Here is a 19,069-nt window from a genome sequence, read left to right as displayed (position 1 = left end):
CTCGCCTCACCTGCAGCTCCTCGGCCCGCGCGTGCACAGGTCGCGTTAACCACAATCCCGCTTTTTGAACAAAGCAATAGGCCACACACTTATACACACACATACACATGTAGGGCTCCTTACCTCAGTGCCAACGTGTGCCCCACATCACTTAGGTCCAGTAGAATCCCACCTTGCGCAGGCCGCCATGACACCTCGCCTATCCTCCATATATGAAGCACGTAGTCCACTTTCGGGCCTAAATCCTTCCCATACGTTTGGTCCATTTTAGTCCTACTAACGCACGGTGGGGGAAAAAAAATAGGCGGCTATAAGGAGCAGCTGCACCACGAGCTGTTGGGGGAACAAGAAGTTGTCATTGTGGCCGCGCACATGATCCCGAGCAGCCAATCCCCGAGCCGCGCGAGTCGTAAAACTTGCAACGGCAAAGTTGTAAATTTTCATAAAGTGCAGCCCTTTCATGTGCGCCATTTTGCCTCCTCCAAACCCGGAAATAATATACAAATGTAGAAGAAGATATGAAAGCGTCACTCTTATATTTAAGCATTTCTAGAGGAGATGATGGGAAATCGTCCATCAACGTGAAGGTTTAATGTTGGGGAAAATAATCATGTCCAAATAGCAGTATAAAGGCTTATATAATAAAATCCTAAATCCTATTAAATACTAAACAGTCACAAGCAGAAGAGTTTTTTTTGGTTCCATGTTTAAGTTAAGTTAAATTTCAAGCCTTTTAAAGTTTCATAAAAGTATATATTTTTCCTCTATGCTTGGATTAAATTCCCCTCTGTTCATAATTGTTAATATTTTTGGACTAACTAATTTGCGTCAAATGTCTTTTCCAGCCGTGGGCCGGCATGAAAGAGGATTTCCGGAATTTACACACGCAATAAAACCATAAATTCCTGACACACATTCCACCTTTGTGTCGCTTTTCGTTTTAAGCCCCCCCACCCCAAAAAAAACCTCACAGGAAATAAACACAACATTTTGGAAATGCAACATTTTTATAAATTCAAGTGCAATTAGTTATCTTTACGCCATATTGCATACACATTTTAGTTTCCCACATAGAAAAATCCTTTATTTAATTTTTTTCGTTTCATTTTAAATTATTAAGTCAAAATATGCAGGAACAATAACTGATTTCGTTTAAAATTGGACGATTCAGCCGCATTTTAATTCTTAATATATACAAAAATAAAATTTTGAGCCAAAAAAACGCTACATGACGAGTGCTGTTGTTTTGGGCAATTTGGGGTGTTTTTGTTTTTTCGGAGCGTAAATAAAGCAACCGACAAACGTTGTAATAAAGTTTTATGGCCTCTGACAAAATGCTACCACGTGCATTTTCATTTAATAAAAAAAAAGGTCACAGTAATAAAAAATGCAATATGATACACGAGTGGCAAATTGCTTTAAATATAAAATGACATTTTGTATTATTGTCTTGCACAATTTCATGAATTAAAAACCTCATAAGACGTCCATTCATTTTTTGTTGTTGCAAAGGCCATTTAAAGCCCAATTCCTGCAATAACGACAACATTCATTTAAATTAAATATGTATTTATTTCCACATAGTCCCACTGAGACGTTTATACCCTGAGGAGGTCTGTTTGTGTTTAAAATGGCGCAAAAAGCAAAAATAAAAATAAATAAAATCTCTTTAAAGTGATTTTTGTTCCACGTTCACAGTTTTTGCCCCGTTAGGGTCCTTCACCGTGCTGGGGGTGGCATCGGGCGAGGCGAGGTCTCCGGAGCAAAGGGGGGCGCGAGGAGGTGACCAGGAGGCCCTGCAGGTCCGAGGGGTCGCGTTGCGTGCAGGGGCGACGTCCTTTGGGGACTGCCAGTACGAGGGGGTCAGGGATCCTGACGTTTGGCAAGCGTGGGCCTGGAATACGAACACAGAAAAATATATAGGCTACTCGTTACTTCAGTATTTTCACTGTTTATAAAAATAAAAAATAAAAAATAATTTAAGTTGTTGCCTTGAAGTTTTGAGTTCACTTTTTTTTTTTTACCGTTGGTTTTTACCGTTGCTTTCATTTACTTTTATCAGAGTATTTTTTATTTTATTTTTGCTTTCATTGTTTATTGTGCACTTTGAGATTTATTTTCAAATTGTAAATTGCGTTATAAATACAATCTACTATTTATTTAACACAAGTATAGGCTATCTTGTACATAAGTATAGCGTGTGAGTACTTTTTCTACCTCTGAACATTCCTCACAGTGCGGGCAGTTTCCCGTGACGTCACTGCAGCATGAAATTAAAAAAAAGTCCAGGTCCTCATACCTGGCGGAATCCTCCCAGCACTCGTGCTCCATCCTTTGTCTTCTATTTTGTGGCGGCCTTCTATCTCGAGTGGAGCGTGAAAATTCCTGATGGTTCTCGAAGGCCTCAGAGAGTTCTTGGGGGACAATGCAACACACTTTGAAATCTGAATCTGAATCAGACGAATCGATAATGTATATAAAGGAGGTTTTGACTTCTAAAATAAAAAAATAAACAGCTGAAGTATATTGTGGCTCTCCTTGCCTACACGAGGGTACCTTAATTGCAGTTTTTGTTTTCATTTGTCTTAAAAGACACAGCACAAAAAAGTAACAGTGTACAGTATAATTTGAGCACATTAAAAAAATAAAAAAATAATAATAAAATAAATAAATAAGGCAGAAAACATTTCACTTCATTTTTGTTATAATCGAACTCAAATACAGGTGTGTTAGAGACCACACAAATGAGATAGAAACTATGGTAACATTTCACATTTTCTGCAATATTACCATGCTTTGAAAAAACACAACTGTAATTAAATAATACAAAAATACAATAAATCCCACATCCCCCAAAACTTTGAGCTTTGTAATTCTTAAAAAGTGACAGCTCAACTAAAGCTAACATTTGAAAAACTATTAATTTCGGTTGAACTGAAATGCAAAGAAAAAAAAGTGTTTTTTTTCTTTCTTTCTTTTTTGTGTAGTGGTTGTTGGATCAGTCATGAAAACACACAGTATCCAAGCCAAGAAACATCTGGATTATTATTTTCTTCAAAAGAAAACATCAATTTAAAGTTCCGCTTCAGTTGATCGCATAAATCTTGCACATGCACGCACACATTTTTGGAAATACAAATACTCCCCCTCATCCAGGATCAGAAAACACTCCGTTCAAATAAAGGAAAACATTTGGAAACGCTGAAGGTTACGCCTAAACCACAGGTGGCGCTATAACCCAGATTTATGGGCACATTTAAAAGCAGGCGGAGAGGAACCTAAGGCCTGTGGGCCACATATGGCCTGACAACAGATTTTAAAAACACACACAAAAAACAAACAAACACAGGAGCTTTTATAAAAAAATAAAAAATAAGACACACATATTGTCAATTATTGCGTAATTATGAATATCTGGCTAAATAATAGAAAAAAATGCATTTCTTAAGGCCCTTTACAGACTTTGAAAAAACGGATTTTTAAAAATGAAAGCCTGTAATATTTATTTTTTAAGGTTTCAGGGTCTTTATATGCGTGTGTGAACATGCACAAAATACGTATGAATGAATATACTTCAGGGACTGAAGGATTGTAAACATGCACAGAATAGTAGCCTACTGTATGTCTTTATTTATTCACTGTTTTGATCTCTTCACATACCTGCCTGGCGGACAGAATGCAAGGCATCGCCTTGGTCTTTTCAGTAAGCGGCATCAAAGCGTTCATCTACAAGGAAAAGTCAAGGTTAGTCAACGTTTACGATTTGGCGAGGCATCGGCCGACAAAGTCACCGTTAAATGCTGCCTCGCGGCCGGCGGCCCCTGCTGGCGGGGGGCCTCGGCGACGCGGCCCCCCAGCTGCAACAGCTGGTGGATGTGCTGGACCAGGCCCAGGTCCAGCAGCAGTTTCTTCCTCTGGATCAGCGCCTTGACCCGCTCCTCTTCCTCCGCTTTATCGTTCTCCTTGTCCAGCTCGCCGGTTTGGACTGCAGCAAGAGGCTTGAGGAGGAAAACACATTTTGTTTTTATGAGCTGAGCTGCATAGTGCAAAGGTATAATATGCATGCAAAATTTAAAAAAAATTACAGGTATGACGTGCGGCGTGCGCACCAAATACTAATTTGTGGCCATTAATTACCAAATTGTGGCCTTAATATGCAAATTTTGGCCATGAAATAATGTGCATGCAAAAATATAAATTTTAAACAAATTATTTTGTGCACTTGAATTACTTAATTGTGGTGGCCACAATAGGCACATTTTGATTATAAAAATATATAATGTAATACCAAAATATTAATTTGGAATGCCGGGGTAAACAAATGGAGCGCACCTTCGCATAAGGCGATGTCTTCTACCTTATAATTTTCTATTACAACCATAAAATGTATGTGCGTATAAAACATTTGACAAGAATAACGTGAGCACCAAATAGTAATTTGTGGCCACAAAATACTGATTTGAATGACCAAATTGTGGCCACATTATGCAAATTTTGGCCCTGAAAAATGCATAAAATGTGAGAACAATACAGGTCTTATATGTACAGTATAACACGTGCAGAAAATATTAATTTGTGGGTATTAATTATTAAATTGTGACCACAATAGGCACATTTTGGTCATAAAAAAGGTGTAACGTGAGCACAAAATACAGATTTGTGTATTTAATTTCATTCACATGAACTACTTGGACGTCAAGTTAAACAAATGGAGCGCACCTAGCCTTTGAAATTTGTGGCATCAAAAAACGTATAACGAGCAGAACAAATATTCATTTCTGGCCACGAACTATGAATGTATAATTGGAATACTATATTGTGGCCCAAAAAAATTGTCATTTGAGGCCACAAAATAGGCCTAACTTGCATGCGAAATACTAACTTGCAAAAATCATATAACGTGCGCACGAAATACAAAATGGTGGCCACAAAATATTAAATTGTTAACACAATATATTAATTTGTGGCCACAAAAAATGTATACTGTGTAAAAAATACTAATTTGTTGATTGAATATTATTCCTTTGAACAATTTGGACTTGTAGGTAAACAAATGGAGCGCACCTTTACTAGACACGCTACCTTAACATTTCTAAAACAAGGTGCGCTCCAGGAATGATAATATTATTCCAAATGAGTGTTTCATGGCCTCACATTATCATTTTTTTCACACATTACATCTGTAGTGTGGCCACAATTAAAATCCCCCCATGTTATGTCTGGGGCTCCGCACATTTGCATGTGGTGGCACTAAAAGTGCACAAGCATCATCTGGCTCATTTAAATGCTGCCAGTGGGGTCAAAGAGGAGGCCAGCAATTCATCCTGGGACAAAAGAGCGTGCGTACGCCCTCTCGCGGCGGCTTCAGAGCCTCACCGGGTAGGTGGCGGGGGGTCTGCGTGGTGCCGGTCGAGGTTTGGGGCGCTCCCCTGCCGTTTCGCCCTGAGAGTCTCGTTGCCGGACGAGGGTCATGGTCCTCTGCCTGTCGCGTAGCTCCTGCATTAGTTGCCTTGCATGGACAGAAAAGTGACAATTTAGCATCAATTCAGGCAATATTTAAACGGTGCAATTTATATTTACTGCTATTATTCTACTTACCAATTATGTAGTGGTATTTTAATTAACCAAAAACAAAAATACCTCCCAAATTGCAATATGTTCTTAATCTATATGATTAATTTAACTATTATTTTTAATTAATTAATTAGATAATTAATTAGGTTGTTGGTAATTTATTTAATTTGGCTAATTAATTAACCAATTCTAAAAAAAAAAAATTTTTTAGAATGGTGAAAGTATACTGCATGCAAGTTGTATTGCATTATTTATAATAAATCAATTAATTATCTAATGAGAAATTAATTTAAAAAACACATTGGAAAATGACTGTTGGGGAACAGTAGAAATTAAATAAATCCTACAAGATGAAAAAAATATATATATATATTTTATGTAATGTCATTGTAATTAGATTTTTCTATATGAGACGGCGAGAGAAAAAAATCAAGAGAGATTTTAATGTAAGGCCATATTATGACCCATCCATACGTACATCCGGCTCGCGGTAATTTTTCACGTAGGAGGTACCTGGCACACTCCTGTCGGGCTCTGGAAGCTTCCGTGGTATGCACCAGCGAGTTTCCCTGCAAGAAGAACTTATTGTACTTGTCCCCTCCCTCCCTGGGGAAGATCCGCCTGAAGCCTCCCAAATGTTTGCTCTCGTACGACTCCGTCTGCTGGGTCGAGGCCGCCTGGCAGTGGTGCAGCTCCTCGGACCTTCGAGATCATACACAAAAGCAGAAGCTGGACTTGAGTCGCCCAAGCCTTCGCCTAGAGTCCACTCTAAAAAGTGCAACTTTATGGACCCAGCAAAACAAATGTCTGTATTTATAGTTTTTGTTCAAAAAACAGGGACATGTACGGTGAGTCTAACTTTTCCACTTTGGGCCGGCTCTCCTGTAAACGTTCCTTGGAGCGTCTGCGCTCCTCCTTGGTGAGCTTGCTCCTGTTGCAGGCGTTCAGGTTGATAAGCAGCAGCGTGTCCAGCAGCAGAGCATCCTTCACCTCGCGGTCCAGCGGCGAGTCGGTGGTGAAACTCGGCGAGTGATTCACCTGTCGACATCACGCCTTTTAGCTCATGCTAATCGGCAGGCTCGTTGTCGGTTTGGCTGGTGTCGTCCAGCCAAGTGGAGGAACCATGTGTACTTTATAGCGGCAAATAGAGACGGCTTACAGCTTTAAATTTGGTGGAATCATATTTGTTGACATTGGGAATGTAAAGAGTTGATTCTTCTTTTAATTAAAGAAAAAAAAACTATTACTATAACTATTTTTCATGTACAATGAATACCTTTAAAAACAAATTTTTCCACTTGCTGTCGATTGAAGATGACATTTGAGGAAGTAGGTTACGACCAATCATGGCTCACCTGTTTTCTGGGTTTGGTCAGCAAACTGAGCCATGATTAGTCGTTACCTGTTCCCAGCACAGGTGATGTCATATTCAGTTGTCAGCAAGTGAAAAAAAATCGTTTTTAAAGGTATTCATTGTACATGAAAAATAATGAAGTTATCAAATATATTCTGGACAAATTATGAACTCATTCACTGCCATTGACGGCTATAGACGTCAAAAATGCATTTGAACTATTTCTATTAGTTTCACATTTTTTTCCACTTTTGTTAACAAGAGTATTAAAACCTAGATTTTTTTTTATTGTACATTTAGAACAGATATAAAATGTGTGATTAATCGTGAGTTAACTATTGAAGTCATGCGATCAATTACAATTAAAACATTTAATCATCTGATGTCCCTAATTTTTAATAATCTTTTCATTTTTTTAATTCGGGGCATCAGGCGATTACATTTTTTAATTGTAATTAATCACATGACAACTAGTTAACTCAAGATTAATCACAAATTGTATATCTGTTCTAAATGTACAATACATTTTTTCTAGGTTTTCATACTCTTGTTAACAAAAGTGGAAAAAAATGTGAAACTAATAGAAATAGTTCAAATGAATTTTTGACGTCTATAGCCGTCAATGGCAGTGAATGAGTTAACTTTTTACTGCGGAAAATGGCTCAATGAGTCAAGTATCCCTTTAAAAACTAATTTTACCACTTGCTGTCGACTGAATGAATGATGGCATCACGCGTGCTCAGGAAACAGGTAACGACCAATCAGGGCTCAGTTTGCTGACCAAATCCAGAAAACAGGTGAGCTGTGATTGGTCGTTAAAAAACGTGTTTTTAAAGGTAATCATTTGTACATGAAAAATAATGACGTTAACAAATGAATTCTGCATAAAATATGAACTTTTTACTGCTGAAATTAATCAGGTATCCCTTTAAAAACACATTTTGCCACTTCTTGACGACTGAAAATGACATCACAGATGCTCAAGGAACCAGGTGACGACCAACCATGGCTTATCTGTTTTGTCATGAGGACGTTAGACAAAATATTTTCTTACCGCTGAAAATGGCTAAGTATCCCTTTCAACTTGCTTTTGTAGTTTGCAGTACCTCAAGCAGCCATGGCCGCATGCCCTGATCCAGCAGGACGTCGAAGCCGAGGATCTCAAAGCAGGAGCTGGTGGCGGCGTGATGGGGGAAGCACGTTCGGTAGTTGTGCCTGAGGACGGGCTGCACGGCGATCAGCGTCTTGATGATCATGTCCTCGATGTCGCCCCACAGCTTGGCCGCGTCGGCGCGCGCCGCCTCCAACTGCCGGATGAGCGTCGTCAGCTTCCTGGGTGGAACCAGAACGGGACCGGTGAGACCCTTTCTCGCTTGTTTTTCCGCCGCGTTGCGATGGCAACGCACCGCTTGCTGCCGATGTAGTCGTCGCGGATGAAGTTGTCCTTGTGCTTGTTGATAGAGTAGTTGGTCAGGTGCATGCACACTTCGCCCTAATTGGAGAAATTGAAGATTACTGAACCACATTTAGGGTAACAGGGCGGACTCATAAAGTTCTGGGTTTGAATCCCTCACCATGTTGCCTAGCGCTGGTTCCATGTACTTGGTAGTGCAGAAGCGAGCGAGCCCCTCCTTGAAGAGGAAGATCCTGAGCGGGTCACATGACGTCACCAGCACGTAGATACGCAAGTCGAACTTGTAGCCGTCCATGATTAAAGGCTGAATTCAAGACATGTACAGTTTGAATATGCGTACATGTGCAAGTGTATGTGTGTGTTGCAGAGGTATGGGACTTGACTCGAGTCAGACTTAAGTCATCAATTTAAGGACTTAGGTCCGGCTTGGGTAAAACTTCTGAAAAACTCCACTTTTTCCTTTCGAGCCTGAAATCGTTTCATAAAACCATGAATGGATTATTTTAATATCTGTTTTCCCATAAATTCTTAAGAAAATAGAATTTTAAAGGCCTTTTTTATTTTACTGTTTTCTTGAAATTTACTGTTCACATGACTTCAAAAGTATTTTCTTACATTTATGAAAGACCTGAGTCAGGTCACCTGACTTATTGCACTTTAAGACAATTCAGAATATTTTTAATTTATATTTACAATTATTGAAATTAGAATTATGAAAATATTTTCATCTCATCCTTGATGATGTCAATGTTTGTGTAACATTTAAGGTGATTATAACACGTGTTACTTTCATTAATAAAATAAATCATTTAACCAGTTACTGCCTCCGCCAAATTTAATTTGGAATTTAATTTTTGTGGAGTTTTTATCATGTCCTTGATTTTGAATAAGATTTGATGTTCCATAATTAATCAATATTGGATTTAATCTAATCGAATCAGAAACAAATCAAAATCGAACTGAATTCTTGTGAATCGAAATGGAATCGATTGATGAAATTTGAATCGATACCCAGCCCTATTTGTTTTCTAAGTTTAGCACGAGGTGCTGTCTAAATCTGAGCAGGGGCTGGCTAGAATTTGTCTTGGTATTTTCATATATAGCTGTAATTTTTTTTTTTTAAAGCTTAATTTTGGGCCATTGCGGGTTTGAACGCAGCAGAATTGCAAGCAGACCTCCACAGGTCTGTTCAGTGGGCATAAGACAGATTGTATAACTTGACTTGTGACTTGACTTAAGTCATGACTCAACTCGATTGATTTTTTTGCCACAGTAACTAAGATGGGACCTGCTTGAAATGTGAAGGTTCAGACTTAAGACTTCCGACTTACACAACTTAGACGATAGGGATATTCAGATTTACGGTGAAATTGAGAATGGACCCGAAAATGCACTATATCCTTTACAGGTGAATTCAATGCACATGTCTGTGCAACATGGTGTTCTCTAACACTCACTAATACTACAAAACTGAACAGTTTGAAAAATGTCAAATGAGGTCCACCTGTAATGGTTATGTTTTAGTTTCATGTGAGTAATGTATGCAACTTACTGTCACCTCTGATGTGTTGAGCACCCACCCTGGTGATATAAAGCTGACAGGTCATGTGTTCTCCGGGCTGAACGTCTCGACTGGACCTTGTGATGAAGATGCCCCGTCCCTGACAGCCCGAGTCTGGCTTGCAGATGAAGGTGGCATGCTTTCGGAGGCGCGCGTACGCTTGGAAGTCACAGTAGCTATAAAAGAAAATGGAGGCGGGGGTAAATACTTGAGGTGTTTTTTTTTGCGGTGGAGAAAACAAACAAACAAACAAACAAACAAACAAACACACTCTGCGGGAAGACACCACGTCCTGGGACAGATGTTGTAGTCTTTCGGGAAGAGCTTCAACATGCGGTTCAAGTTCCTGGCCAAAGTGTCTTTGCGACAGATTTCGATCATCCCGGGGAAATGATTGATCTTCTGGAATGCAGCAAACACACACGTGAAGGTTTCTTTCTCTGGACTACAAAGATGGAGGACGACACTTTCCAGCGAAGACTACCTGGTACTGCTTCATGGCCTTTACCCTCTCAAGAGACACGGAGCAGTCGGACCACATCAGGGTCCAGTCGTCTCCGTCCGCCGCCACTTTGAGGCCGTAGCGGCGAGAGGCACGCCGCACTGATATCATTCAAAATACAAACCCGTGTTTTACACTAAAAGATGTGTTCAGTTGTCTTTGTGATGTGTTCTTATCTTACCGCTTTCATACTTGCAGTTGCTCAGGTTAATCCATACTCATCTGGAAGAGAGGAAAAGACACACAGGGACAGAACAGCCGCTTCTCCATCGCCATGGCGACATCCAGAAAGTATTCACAGTCAATTTTTCCAACTTTTGTTATTGTTTTTACATTTTATTTTCTACATACTTACATTTTCTATACAAGTTGTTCGGAAATATACATATTTATTTAAATATACAATACTATTTTTAGAATTTTTGGGGCAGGGGATATACACATTTTTTTAATGTGACTTAATATATAACTTTTCATAAATATGTGACAAAAAAATACATGACTCATAAAAATACAACATTTTTTAAGATATGACTTTCAAAAAATCTTAAATTTCTTGAAAATATACTTTTTTTCAGAAATATGTGACTTTTGGGGATTTTTTCTTGATAAGTATACAACTTTCCTAAATATTTAACTTTTTTTTCAGAAAGGTACAACTTTTTGGGGGGAACTATAATACGTTTCCCCAAAATAAAGACTTTGAGTCAACTTAATTCAGAAATATACAACTTTTTTTGAAAATAGGACAAAACTTTTCCCAAACTTTTTCGAAAGTTCTCGGTATCAAGGTAACTTCAGTTTTCACCCGAAGTGTATGTTATACAGTGCATCCCGAAAGTATGCACAGCGCTTCCCTTTTTCCACATTTTGTTATGTTATAGCCTTATTCCAAAATAGATTAATTCATGTGATTTCCTATTTTATTTTTTAATTAATCAAACTACGCATTTAAAATTTCAAATAACTTTTTTCATGAGGGGCTGTTGTGTGTAGAATTTTGAGGGAGGAAAAATGACTGTTCCTCTTTGGAATAAAGCTGTAAAATAAAATATGGAAAATAATATAAAGAATGGTTTGCAAATGCATTGCACATCAGGTAAGGAGGTCTAGTACCTCCTCTTGAACCTCCTCCGCCTCTTGTAGACGTTTGTCAATATGACGTTTGCTTCCTGGCCTTCGTCCTGCTGTTCATCTCCATGTGGGCGAGTCATCCTGAACACACAAATGTGACAAATTAGACCTTATGCAATGTCGGGATACGAGAGCCTGGTTTGTTTCGAATAGTGACACAGTCAAGAGAGGTATTCATTTAGGTACAGTATAATGTGCATTCATTTCACAATATCAACTACTGAACCTCTCATTTAGCTAAGTAAATATTGGAATAAGCTCTCAGAATTATGTAGTACAGTTTCACAAACATAATAGGCATATTGTTAAATGAATCGCTAATGGAGACTAGATTTAATTCGGAGTGTAGTGTCAAGAATGAATTCCAATTTGTACTCCGATGCGATCTCACTAATGTTAACGATGAGTGTGCAGACGTGTGTTCTTACTGTGAATCATTTATGGAGGCAAGGCAGGGCCTTAGGGAGCATCGCAGGTACAAAGTGGGCCAGGTTGGGGTGCTATGTGTCAGTGCTGGGATCCAATGATGGGGATAATCCTCACTCAAGGCCCAGTCAGCCTGCGTGATGACATTTGCTGGCTTTAGTTACACAACGGGATTTGTGTTGCCGTTCACATTCAATGTCAACAGCTGGATAAAAATGCATATGTTTGAGTTCGATTGAGCTAAAATGAGGACACAATTAAAATTATTTAATTAAATGATGCTGGATTAATAATAATTAAAAAAAATATATTCAATGTAAATTATATTAAATTAAAAACAGATTTAACTTAAATTGATAAAAACACAGATAAAAGACACTCGTGTGATTTTAAAATTGAATTCTTACTGCTTCGCATTTAACACTCACAGTCGATTCATTTATTTCAGCATCCAAGTGACCTTGTGTGTCTTTCTCAGTCACTCGCCTTCGCCTGCATGGCCACGCCAATGCAAAAGGAGGTACCAAAGTGCGTCAAGATGGAGCCGTGAGCCGCGGTCTCGAGGAGAAAAGGAAGCGGGCGTCATGTTGTCATGGCGAGCTTGGGCCAGACGGGCATCGCTGGGATCTGGGGAGCAATTAGAAAACGTCCGGGGGAATCAGATCTCTGCACATTTTATGGAGAGATGATGGAGGATACAGAGTCATTCGATGTTTGTTAATATGCAGAATAATAAAAGATAAGTCTTGCATCTTTACATCTCTCACAAAAGATGCAAGTCAGTCACTCAGTAACTAAATAGAGCAGCTTCCGATAGGGTACAGTATGCAAATGTTGCCATCGGAACCTGCAGCTTGAAAACAAAATGGTGCTGCTCACCTATTAACTGGAATACGTTTTGAAATTCTGCTTCATCCCTACACACCTGCCAGGTGCCTCAGTTAAGCTGACGAGCTGCTACTGGAGGTACCAACGTGTCTAACAAGGAACAGGGCTGTCTCTCTCATTGGTCCCAAACTATGACCCTTTGGTCTATTTTTGAAAACTGCCTTAAAACCCATTTTGATTTCTTGGCATTCAAAACAGCATGAGACTTGAGCCCTTATTTTAGTCTTATTTGTTTTAAAATGATGTTCACCATTTTGATTTCTTGGCGTTCAAAACATCATGAGACTTGAGCCCTTATTTTAGTCTTATTTGTTTTAAAATTATGTTCACTTTCCTTGTATTGTGTACTCCATTTTTTATCTATATACAGCCTTTTGTTATAAATGCGCATTTTAAAGTGTCTATAAATAAAATAGAGTTGTCATTTAGAGGAATGTGTTAACATTTCAGAATTACTTGGCATTAATGGTTGTCACTTGCTAGAAACTATCACATGGACAGACAATAACACAACACGAGAGACATAAATGTCGAAAACTCCACACCTAAGATTTGGAATTGAAGAAGCAGTCTTGATTAAAAAGAAGAGTCCAGTTGCCTGAGTCGCCTCCATTTTACGGTTAGGATTATCTTCATGGGGTTTAATTTCACTATTCCACACGCATGTATCCTGTTTATTGGGGTTGTAAACTTTGCGAGAGTAAAAAGAGGTTAACGTACTTCAGTTTACGCCTTGCTGTCATGCTGCCATGGAAACCAAATGCTACCACATCTCCATGGAGACAGGCCGGTTTGACTTCAGAGACAGCTCTGCTGCCTCGTAGCCACTTAGCTTGCTATCTTTTTTTTTTTTAAAGCTCTAAACGTCACAAACCTGTTCTGTTGGAGTGTGTCTTCCGTTAAGCCGCCGTTTCGTTGTCTTATTTCGGCTTCTGCGTCGCTGTTATTGACACTGACACGAAGTCAAACACGAAAGTGTCAACAAGTCAACTCGAGTTTCACGCTCCCATAGCCCACTTCTGCTATTAGCCAATCAGCAACACGGAGACCATGGCTTTCTCGACTCTGATTGGATGTTGACTAGTTCCTCGCTGATTGGTCGTTGGTCCTCGTTGGCCTTTGTGAAAACTGGACAGAAATACTTGTGAAATTAATTTATGGTTTGATTTTAAGATATTATACAATATTTCAATATTACGAAACGTCCAAAAAGTACCCTAAATGTGTTGACATATTCCTCTTAAATCCTCATTTTGAAAATGTATCATGAACGACAAAGCATTTTTTTTTCATATTTGATGTTGTAAAAACATTTGAAATATTCTAAAATATATTTACAATATTACAAAATAATAATTAAAAAAAAATACATTAAAAGTGTAACACCAATCTCATCCTTTATTTTTATTTTTCTTTTTTCCAATGAAAAGCCTAATGTGTAGTTTTAGACTTGAAAATAGATCAATCATAAACTGCAATATAGGAAATAACTAAAAATAATTACATTAAATGTACAATCAATACATTTTTCAACAAATATATAGGACGATAAAAACAAATTAAATTTAAAAAAATTTTTTTTTAAAACTTCTCATTCTAAATTAAATGTGCTCTCTTGTATATTTATTTTAAAACAACAAGACAATATAAATCTGATTATAGAATATAAAAATTGTACTATTGTACAGAAGCAACATGTCTCCCTCTGGTGGTATAAGTGACGTTTTACAATCTATATAGCGCTCTGTCATTTTATTCCACCCAGTGGGCTAGTGGCGCAATGGATAACGCGTCTGACTACGGATCAGAAGATTCTAGGTTCGACTCCTGGCTAGCTCGATTTTTTTCCATATAATTTAATCTAGGAATTTAATTCAAGCAATGTTATCTGGCGAGATTATCATCTGATGTAGAGGATAAAATTCACGTTTAGCTGCCGGCTACACCACACGTTGTCTCCCCCATTACACAAACACACACATGAAAATACGCGAAAATACTAAGCGTGTGAGCACGACTTCAAGAGAAAAAGTTACACAGTTCTAATTTTTGCCTTTGAGTCCGTTTTTTTCACAATAAATGAATCGTTATTGTTGCTGTTGTTGTTGTTTTTCTTTATCTTTAAGCGCACACATCTCCGAGGTTTCATGAAGACACCAGGAATGTAAGCAGGTTTGAGCTAATTCAAAGTACAATCGTGTGGTTAGGAAACCCCAAATTCATGCACAGAAACAGCAACATATAAATCAAGGCATAACTTCTTAAGATAAATATGAACAAAACAAACTTATATCCATGTGCTGTTTATATTGCTTTGCTTTTACGTATGGAAAATTGAAATGAACACATTTCAAATCACTTTTGCGCACTGTGCAATCTACGTAATTTTAGAATATCGATATCATATTGACATGACGTCATGAACGAAACAAATTTTAGCACCAGAGCAACGTCCATAGATTTTGCACTAATCCGAGGGTCCATGAACGCACCACGTTACTTGCAGATCCGAGTGACTTCACTCGTCGAGCGCAGTGACAACAATAAAAACATGTAAGTTTTATCCTCTTTCACAAGCTTTACGTCGTCATCTCAGCTCTTGTTGTTGTTCTATTAATTATTTATTAGTCACCGTGACGCTTTATGACAAACGTAATATATTTTTTTACAACTGACTAAATGGTGGGTGTTGTTTAAACAAGCGTGTTCGGTGCAGACTTTTTAAGAGGTTTATTTTGTAAACAAGTACAGACTAGATTTTGAAAAAAAAAAGACGCGGCAAAAGATACTTTTAAAAGAGGAAGTGTCATGTCACTGTTATGTCTCGGTGACACCTGTTGTCTTCACTCACCCCAACCTGATATCAGTGTGCATTTTTTTATTCCAGCATGCACAACTCCACTGGCGCCTGCTCCCAGGTGGCGTTCAGGGACGTCCCGCACTCGTACCTGCCTGCGATCTCCCTCAGCTGCTGCTACACCCTCGCTGAACACTTCCAGCCCAGCCCACGCGACTGGGTGGGCATCTTTAAGGTAATTACTAATTAATATTTTTTCCTGACATATAATACTTTAGATATGTAAATGGCTCAAATAGTGACACAAAACCTCAAATCATCTTACTCCATGTAATGAATACAAATGCCATTATTCCGTTCGAGCCCCACATTTAGCTCTGGTATGCGTGCCTTGGCTACCAAGGGGCAGTATAATACAGAAATACAGACACAAGAAGAAGAGTCACAAAAAGCTGCTGTAATAGTTTTTGGTGTGTGCAGAAGATAAAGAATATCTGCCTATAAGTACAGTGGTGACTTTACTTACAATCAGTGACCATGCACGAGTCATAACTTTAACTTTAATTTAAAATTACCGTTCCACATTGATATAAATGGAAATGTCATCCCAAAAATATGTTATTTAACATTTTTAATAAGAACAATAGAGCTTTATATTATACTTGATGCTGATCTATGACACTTTGAATTGTGGCAAAAATCATGTGATTGTTTTAATACACAAATTAAGTATAGTACAGATACATGAAAAATAAATACAGTAATGAGGTTTTTGTAATTGGTTACTTCTCACAATTGCTTTTTGGGGGGTGGGGCTCTTGAGGATCTCCTGCATAAGTTTTCCCTTTGATTTCTCCAGGTGGGCTGGAGCACCACCAAGGACTATCACACCTTCGTGTGGGTGGAGTCGTGTGGAGACTCGAGCCAAAAACAGTCATCGACGAGGCACATTTCTTTTAAAGGTGGGACTCCCCACTTCGATTTTATTGCTGAGTCATCCACATTGTTGTGTTGCTGTTGAGGTTCTTATCATCTGCATTCAAGTTCTTCAGGTTCTCCAAAGTCAAACAATTGCAAATGGTTCTCGTTTGAAAAAACTTTTTTTCCATGGCAAAAAATGTAGTGAATTAATCCGTGCCAGGATCAAACTGTAGCCATCATTAAAACCGGGTGATATAGCCTTAACATCAAATCTACATTTGTTAAACAGATTACTACCTGCCCAAAGACGAGTTGGACTTCTACCAGTTCTGCTATGTGAACAGCTCGGGTCAGGTGTGCGGTGCCAGCACGCCCTTTTGCTTCAAAGCACAGGATGATAACGACGAGCAAAGTGCGACAAACGGCACGGACAATGACCTGCTGGTCATTACCACGCAGGTATACACAGACATGCACGCGCACACGCACACACATAAAACTCACAGTAAATTTGCTTCATGCACTACACAAGCAAATGTGTTGGGACACAAACACTGAGTCAGCTTCCAGTCTTCCAGAATACATTTATGGAAGTACTGTACTGTATGCTGTACATTTTCTGGCTAAAAAAATAAAATCTACATATAAAAAAAAAATCTACATATAATTTTTTTTTTTAAATCTGTATAACAATCTTCCTAAATACATCAGTGTAAAAAATATACATCTATAAAAGTATCTCCTATTCTTAGCGCGTCTGACTCCAGATCAGAAGGTTGCGTGTTCAAATAACATCAGGATCAATACATATTTTGCTTCATCTGATGACCAAAAGACTGCTGGCTCCTATTCTTTCGCACAAAACTCCTCCAAGCATAGCACTCCATCCTTTACCTGGAGCACAAAAAGAAATTCCCTAAAGTGTTTCCAATAACTTGGAGCCTGACTCTTCTCCAAAATGTCTTATGATCTTGTATACTTAGCACCTTTGAAACTTATGTTCTGTTGCATTTCTGTGGGTAGTCATGTAGCAAGACCTTGTGGCGCAATGGTAGCGCGTCTGACTCCAGATCAGAAGGTTGCGTGTTCAACTCACGTCAGGGTCAATGACATCGCGCTACTAAAAGACTGGATCTTATTTTTCTTTTAAAACTTCTCCAACCATACAATCCATCCAGGACCTGGAGACAAAAGATACCTCCCCAAAGTGTTCCCTCAAACTTGTGGTAATAAGATAGGGAGAATTTTGTCTAGCACCTGTTATTAAGAATTCTGTCCTGTTGCATTTCTGTGGATTGCAATGTACCAAGACCTTGTGGCGCAATGGTAGCGCGTCTGACTCCAGATCAGAAGGTTGCGTGTTCAACTCACGTCAGGGTCAACGACATCTCGCTACTCAAAGACTGGATCTTATTTTTCTTTTAAAACTTCTCCAACCATACAATCCATGCAGGACCTGGAGACAAAAGATACCTCCCCAAAGTGTTCCCTCAAACTTGTGGTATTAAGATAGAGAGAATTTTGTCTAGCACCTGTGATTAAGAATTCTGTCCTGTTGCATTTCTTTGGGGTGGAATGTACCAAGACCTTGTGGTGCAATGGTAGTGCGTCTGACTCCAGATCAGAAGGGTGCGTGTTCAACTCACGTCAGGGTCAATGACATCTTGTGACACAAAGACTGGCTCTTATCTTCTCACATAAAACTTTTCTAACCATGTGATCCACCCAGGACCTGGAGACAAAAAAAATACCTCCCCAAAGTATTCCCTCAAACTTGTGGTATTATGAAGTTAGACAGAATTTTGTCTTGCACCTGTGATTAAGAAATCTGTCCTGTTGCATTTCTGTGGGTAGCTATGTATCAAGACCTTGTGGCGCAATGGTAGCGCGTCTGACTCCAGATCAGAAGGGTGCGTGTTCAACTCACGTCAGGGTCAATGTCATCTTATAAGTCAATGACTGGCTCTTATTTTGTCACATAAAACTTCTTCAACCATACAATCCATCCAGGACCTGGAGACAAAAGATACCTCCCCAAAGTGTTCCCTCAAACTTGTGGTAATAAGATAGGGAGAATTTTGTCTAGCACCTGTGATTAAGAATTCTGTCCTGTTGCATTTCTGTGGGTTGCAATGTACCAAGACCTTGTGGCGCGATGGTAGAGCGTCTGACTCCAGATCAGAAGTTTGTGTGTTCAACTCACGTCAGGGTCAATGACATCTTGCTACTCAAAGGCTGGATCTTATTTTTCTTTTAAAACTTCTCCAACCATACAATCCATGCAGGACCTGGAGACAAAAGATACCTTCCCAAAGTGTTCTCTCAAACTTGTGGTAATAAGATAGGGAGAATTTTGTCTAGCACCTGTGATTAAGAATTCTGTCCTGTTGCATTTCTGTGGGTTGCGAAGTACCAGGACCTTGTGGCGCAATGGTAGCGCGTCTGACTCCAGATCAGAAGGTTGCGTGTTCAACTCACGTCAGGGTCAATGACATCGC

The 19,069-nt window shown here is 38.9% G+C and overlaps 2 protein-coding genes and 6 non-coding genes across 12 annotated transcripts in view; 7 read left to right on the top strand and 1 right to left on the bottom strand.

Annotated features, from left to right (window-relative positions):
* Positions 1–1,602: 1,602 nt before the first annotated feature.
* Positions 1,603–15,813, bottom strand: ttll6 (tubulin tyrosine ligase-like family, member 6). Of its 3 annotated transcripts, XM_086063779.1 has the most exons (19): positions 15,705–15,813; positions 13,728–13,981; positions 12,452–12,592; positions 11,968–12,098; positions 11,523–11,620; positions 10,587–10,625; positions 10,388–10,506; positions 10,175–10,305; positions 9,923–10,079; positions 8,503–8,646; positions 8,335–8,420; positions 8,035–8,260; positions 6,434–6,612; positions 6,088–6,276; positions 5,377–5,509; positions 3,792–3,998; positions 3,661–3,726; positions 2,300–2,414; positions 1,603–1,894 (listed from the first exon to the last, which is right to left on the bottom strand). In XM_086063779.1, exons 3-19 carry the CDS (start codon positions 12,461–12,463, stop codon positions 1,710–1,712), a joined length of 2,217 nt encoding a protein of 738 aa, XP_085919905.1. In that variant the 5' UTR covers positions 12,464–12,592; positions 13,728–13,981; positions 15,705–15,813; the 3' UTR covers positions 1,603–1,709. The 3 variants fall into 3 exon arrangements, with proteins under 3 accessions (XP_085919905.1, XP_085919906.1, XP_085919904.1); XM_086063780.1 differs by lacking the exons at positions 13,728–13,981; positions 15,705–15,813 and adding an exon at positions 13,399–13,536 and having other exon boundaries at positions 6,422–6,612; positions 12,394–12,592; XM_086063778.1 differs by lacking the exons at positions 13,728–13,981; positions 15,705–15,813 and adding an exon at positions 13,399–13,536 and having other exon boundaries at positions 6,422–6,612.
* trnar-acg (transfer RNA arginine (anticodon ACG)) lies at positions 14,620–14,692 on the top strand. Its single transcript has one exon. It is a non-coding gene; the product is annotated as a tRNA-Arg (tRNA).
* The window catches only part of calcoco2 (calcium binding and coiled-coil domain 2), a 32,079-nt gene continuing 28,336 nt past the window's right edge, over positions 15,327–19,069 (top strand). For 2 of the 3 annotated variants that reach the window (XM_086063787.1, XM_086063785.1), the window contains exons 1-4: positions 15,338–15,406; positions 15,741–15,885; positions 16,510–16,612; positions 16,861–17,030. In XM_086063787.1, the coding sequence (XP_085919913.1) occupies positions 15,742–15,885; positions 16,510–16,612; positions 16,861–17,030 (417 nt within the window). In that variant the 5' untranslated portion in view covers positions 15,338–15,406; position 15,741. Of the gene's footprint in view, positions 15,407–15,720; positions 15,886–16,509; positions 16,613–16,860; positions 17,031–19,069 lie in introns of all 3 variants that reach the window. The other variant, XM_086063786.1, reaches the window with a different exon arrangement.
* Positions 17,606–17,677, top strand: trnaw-cca (transfer RNA tryptophan (anticodon CCA)). The gene has a single exon. It is a non-coding gene; the product is annotated as a tRNA-Trp (tRNA).
* On the top strand, positions 17,881–17,952 carry trnaw-cca (transfer RNA tryptophan (anticodon CCA)). The gene has a single exon. It is a non-coding gene; the product is annotated as a tRNA-Trp (tRNA).
* On the top strand, positions 18,156–18,227 carry trnaw-cca (transfer RNA tryptophan (anticodon CCA)). The gene has a single exon. It is a non-coding gene; the product is annotated as a tRNA-Trp (tRNA).
* Positions 18,437–18,508, top strand: trnaw-cca (transfer RNA tryptophan (anticodon CCA)). Its single transcript has one exon. It is a non-coding gene; the product is annotated as a tRNA-Trp (tRNA).
* Positions 18,988–19,059, top strand: trnaw-cca (transfer RNA tryptophan (anticodon CCA)). The gene has a single exon. It is a non-coding gene; the product is annotated as a tRNA-Trp (tRNA).

Source organism: Leptonotus elevatus, chromosome 20 (genome assembly GCF_054856555.1).
Source record: "Leptonotus elevatus isolate MCC_2025b chromosome 20, RoL_Lele_1.0, whole genome shotgun sequence".
Classification (NCBI taxonomy): domain Eukaryota; kingdom Metazoa; phylum Chordata; class Actinopteri; order Syngnathiformes; family Syngnathidae; genus Leptonotus; species Leptonotus elevatus.
This window is presented reverse-complemented; position numbering and strand designations above follow the sequence as displayed.

Excerpts from the sequence above, each read along its gene's own strand:
- ttll6 (XM_086063778.1), bottom strand. Across the intron at positions 10,080-10,174 it reads ACGTGGTGTCTTCCCGCAGA|CTACTGTGACTTCCAAGCGT; the intron begins GTGTGTTTGTTT and ends TTTCTTTTATAG. Across the intron at positions 5,510-6,087 it reads GCCCGACAGGAGTGTGCCAG|GCAACTAATGCAGGAGCTAC; the intron begins GTACCTCCTACG and ends TGTCCATGCAAG.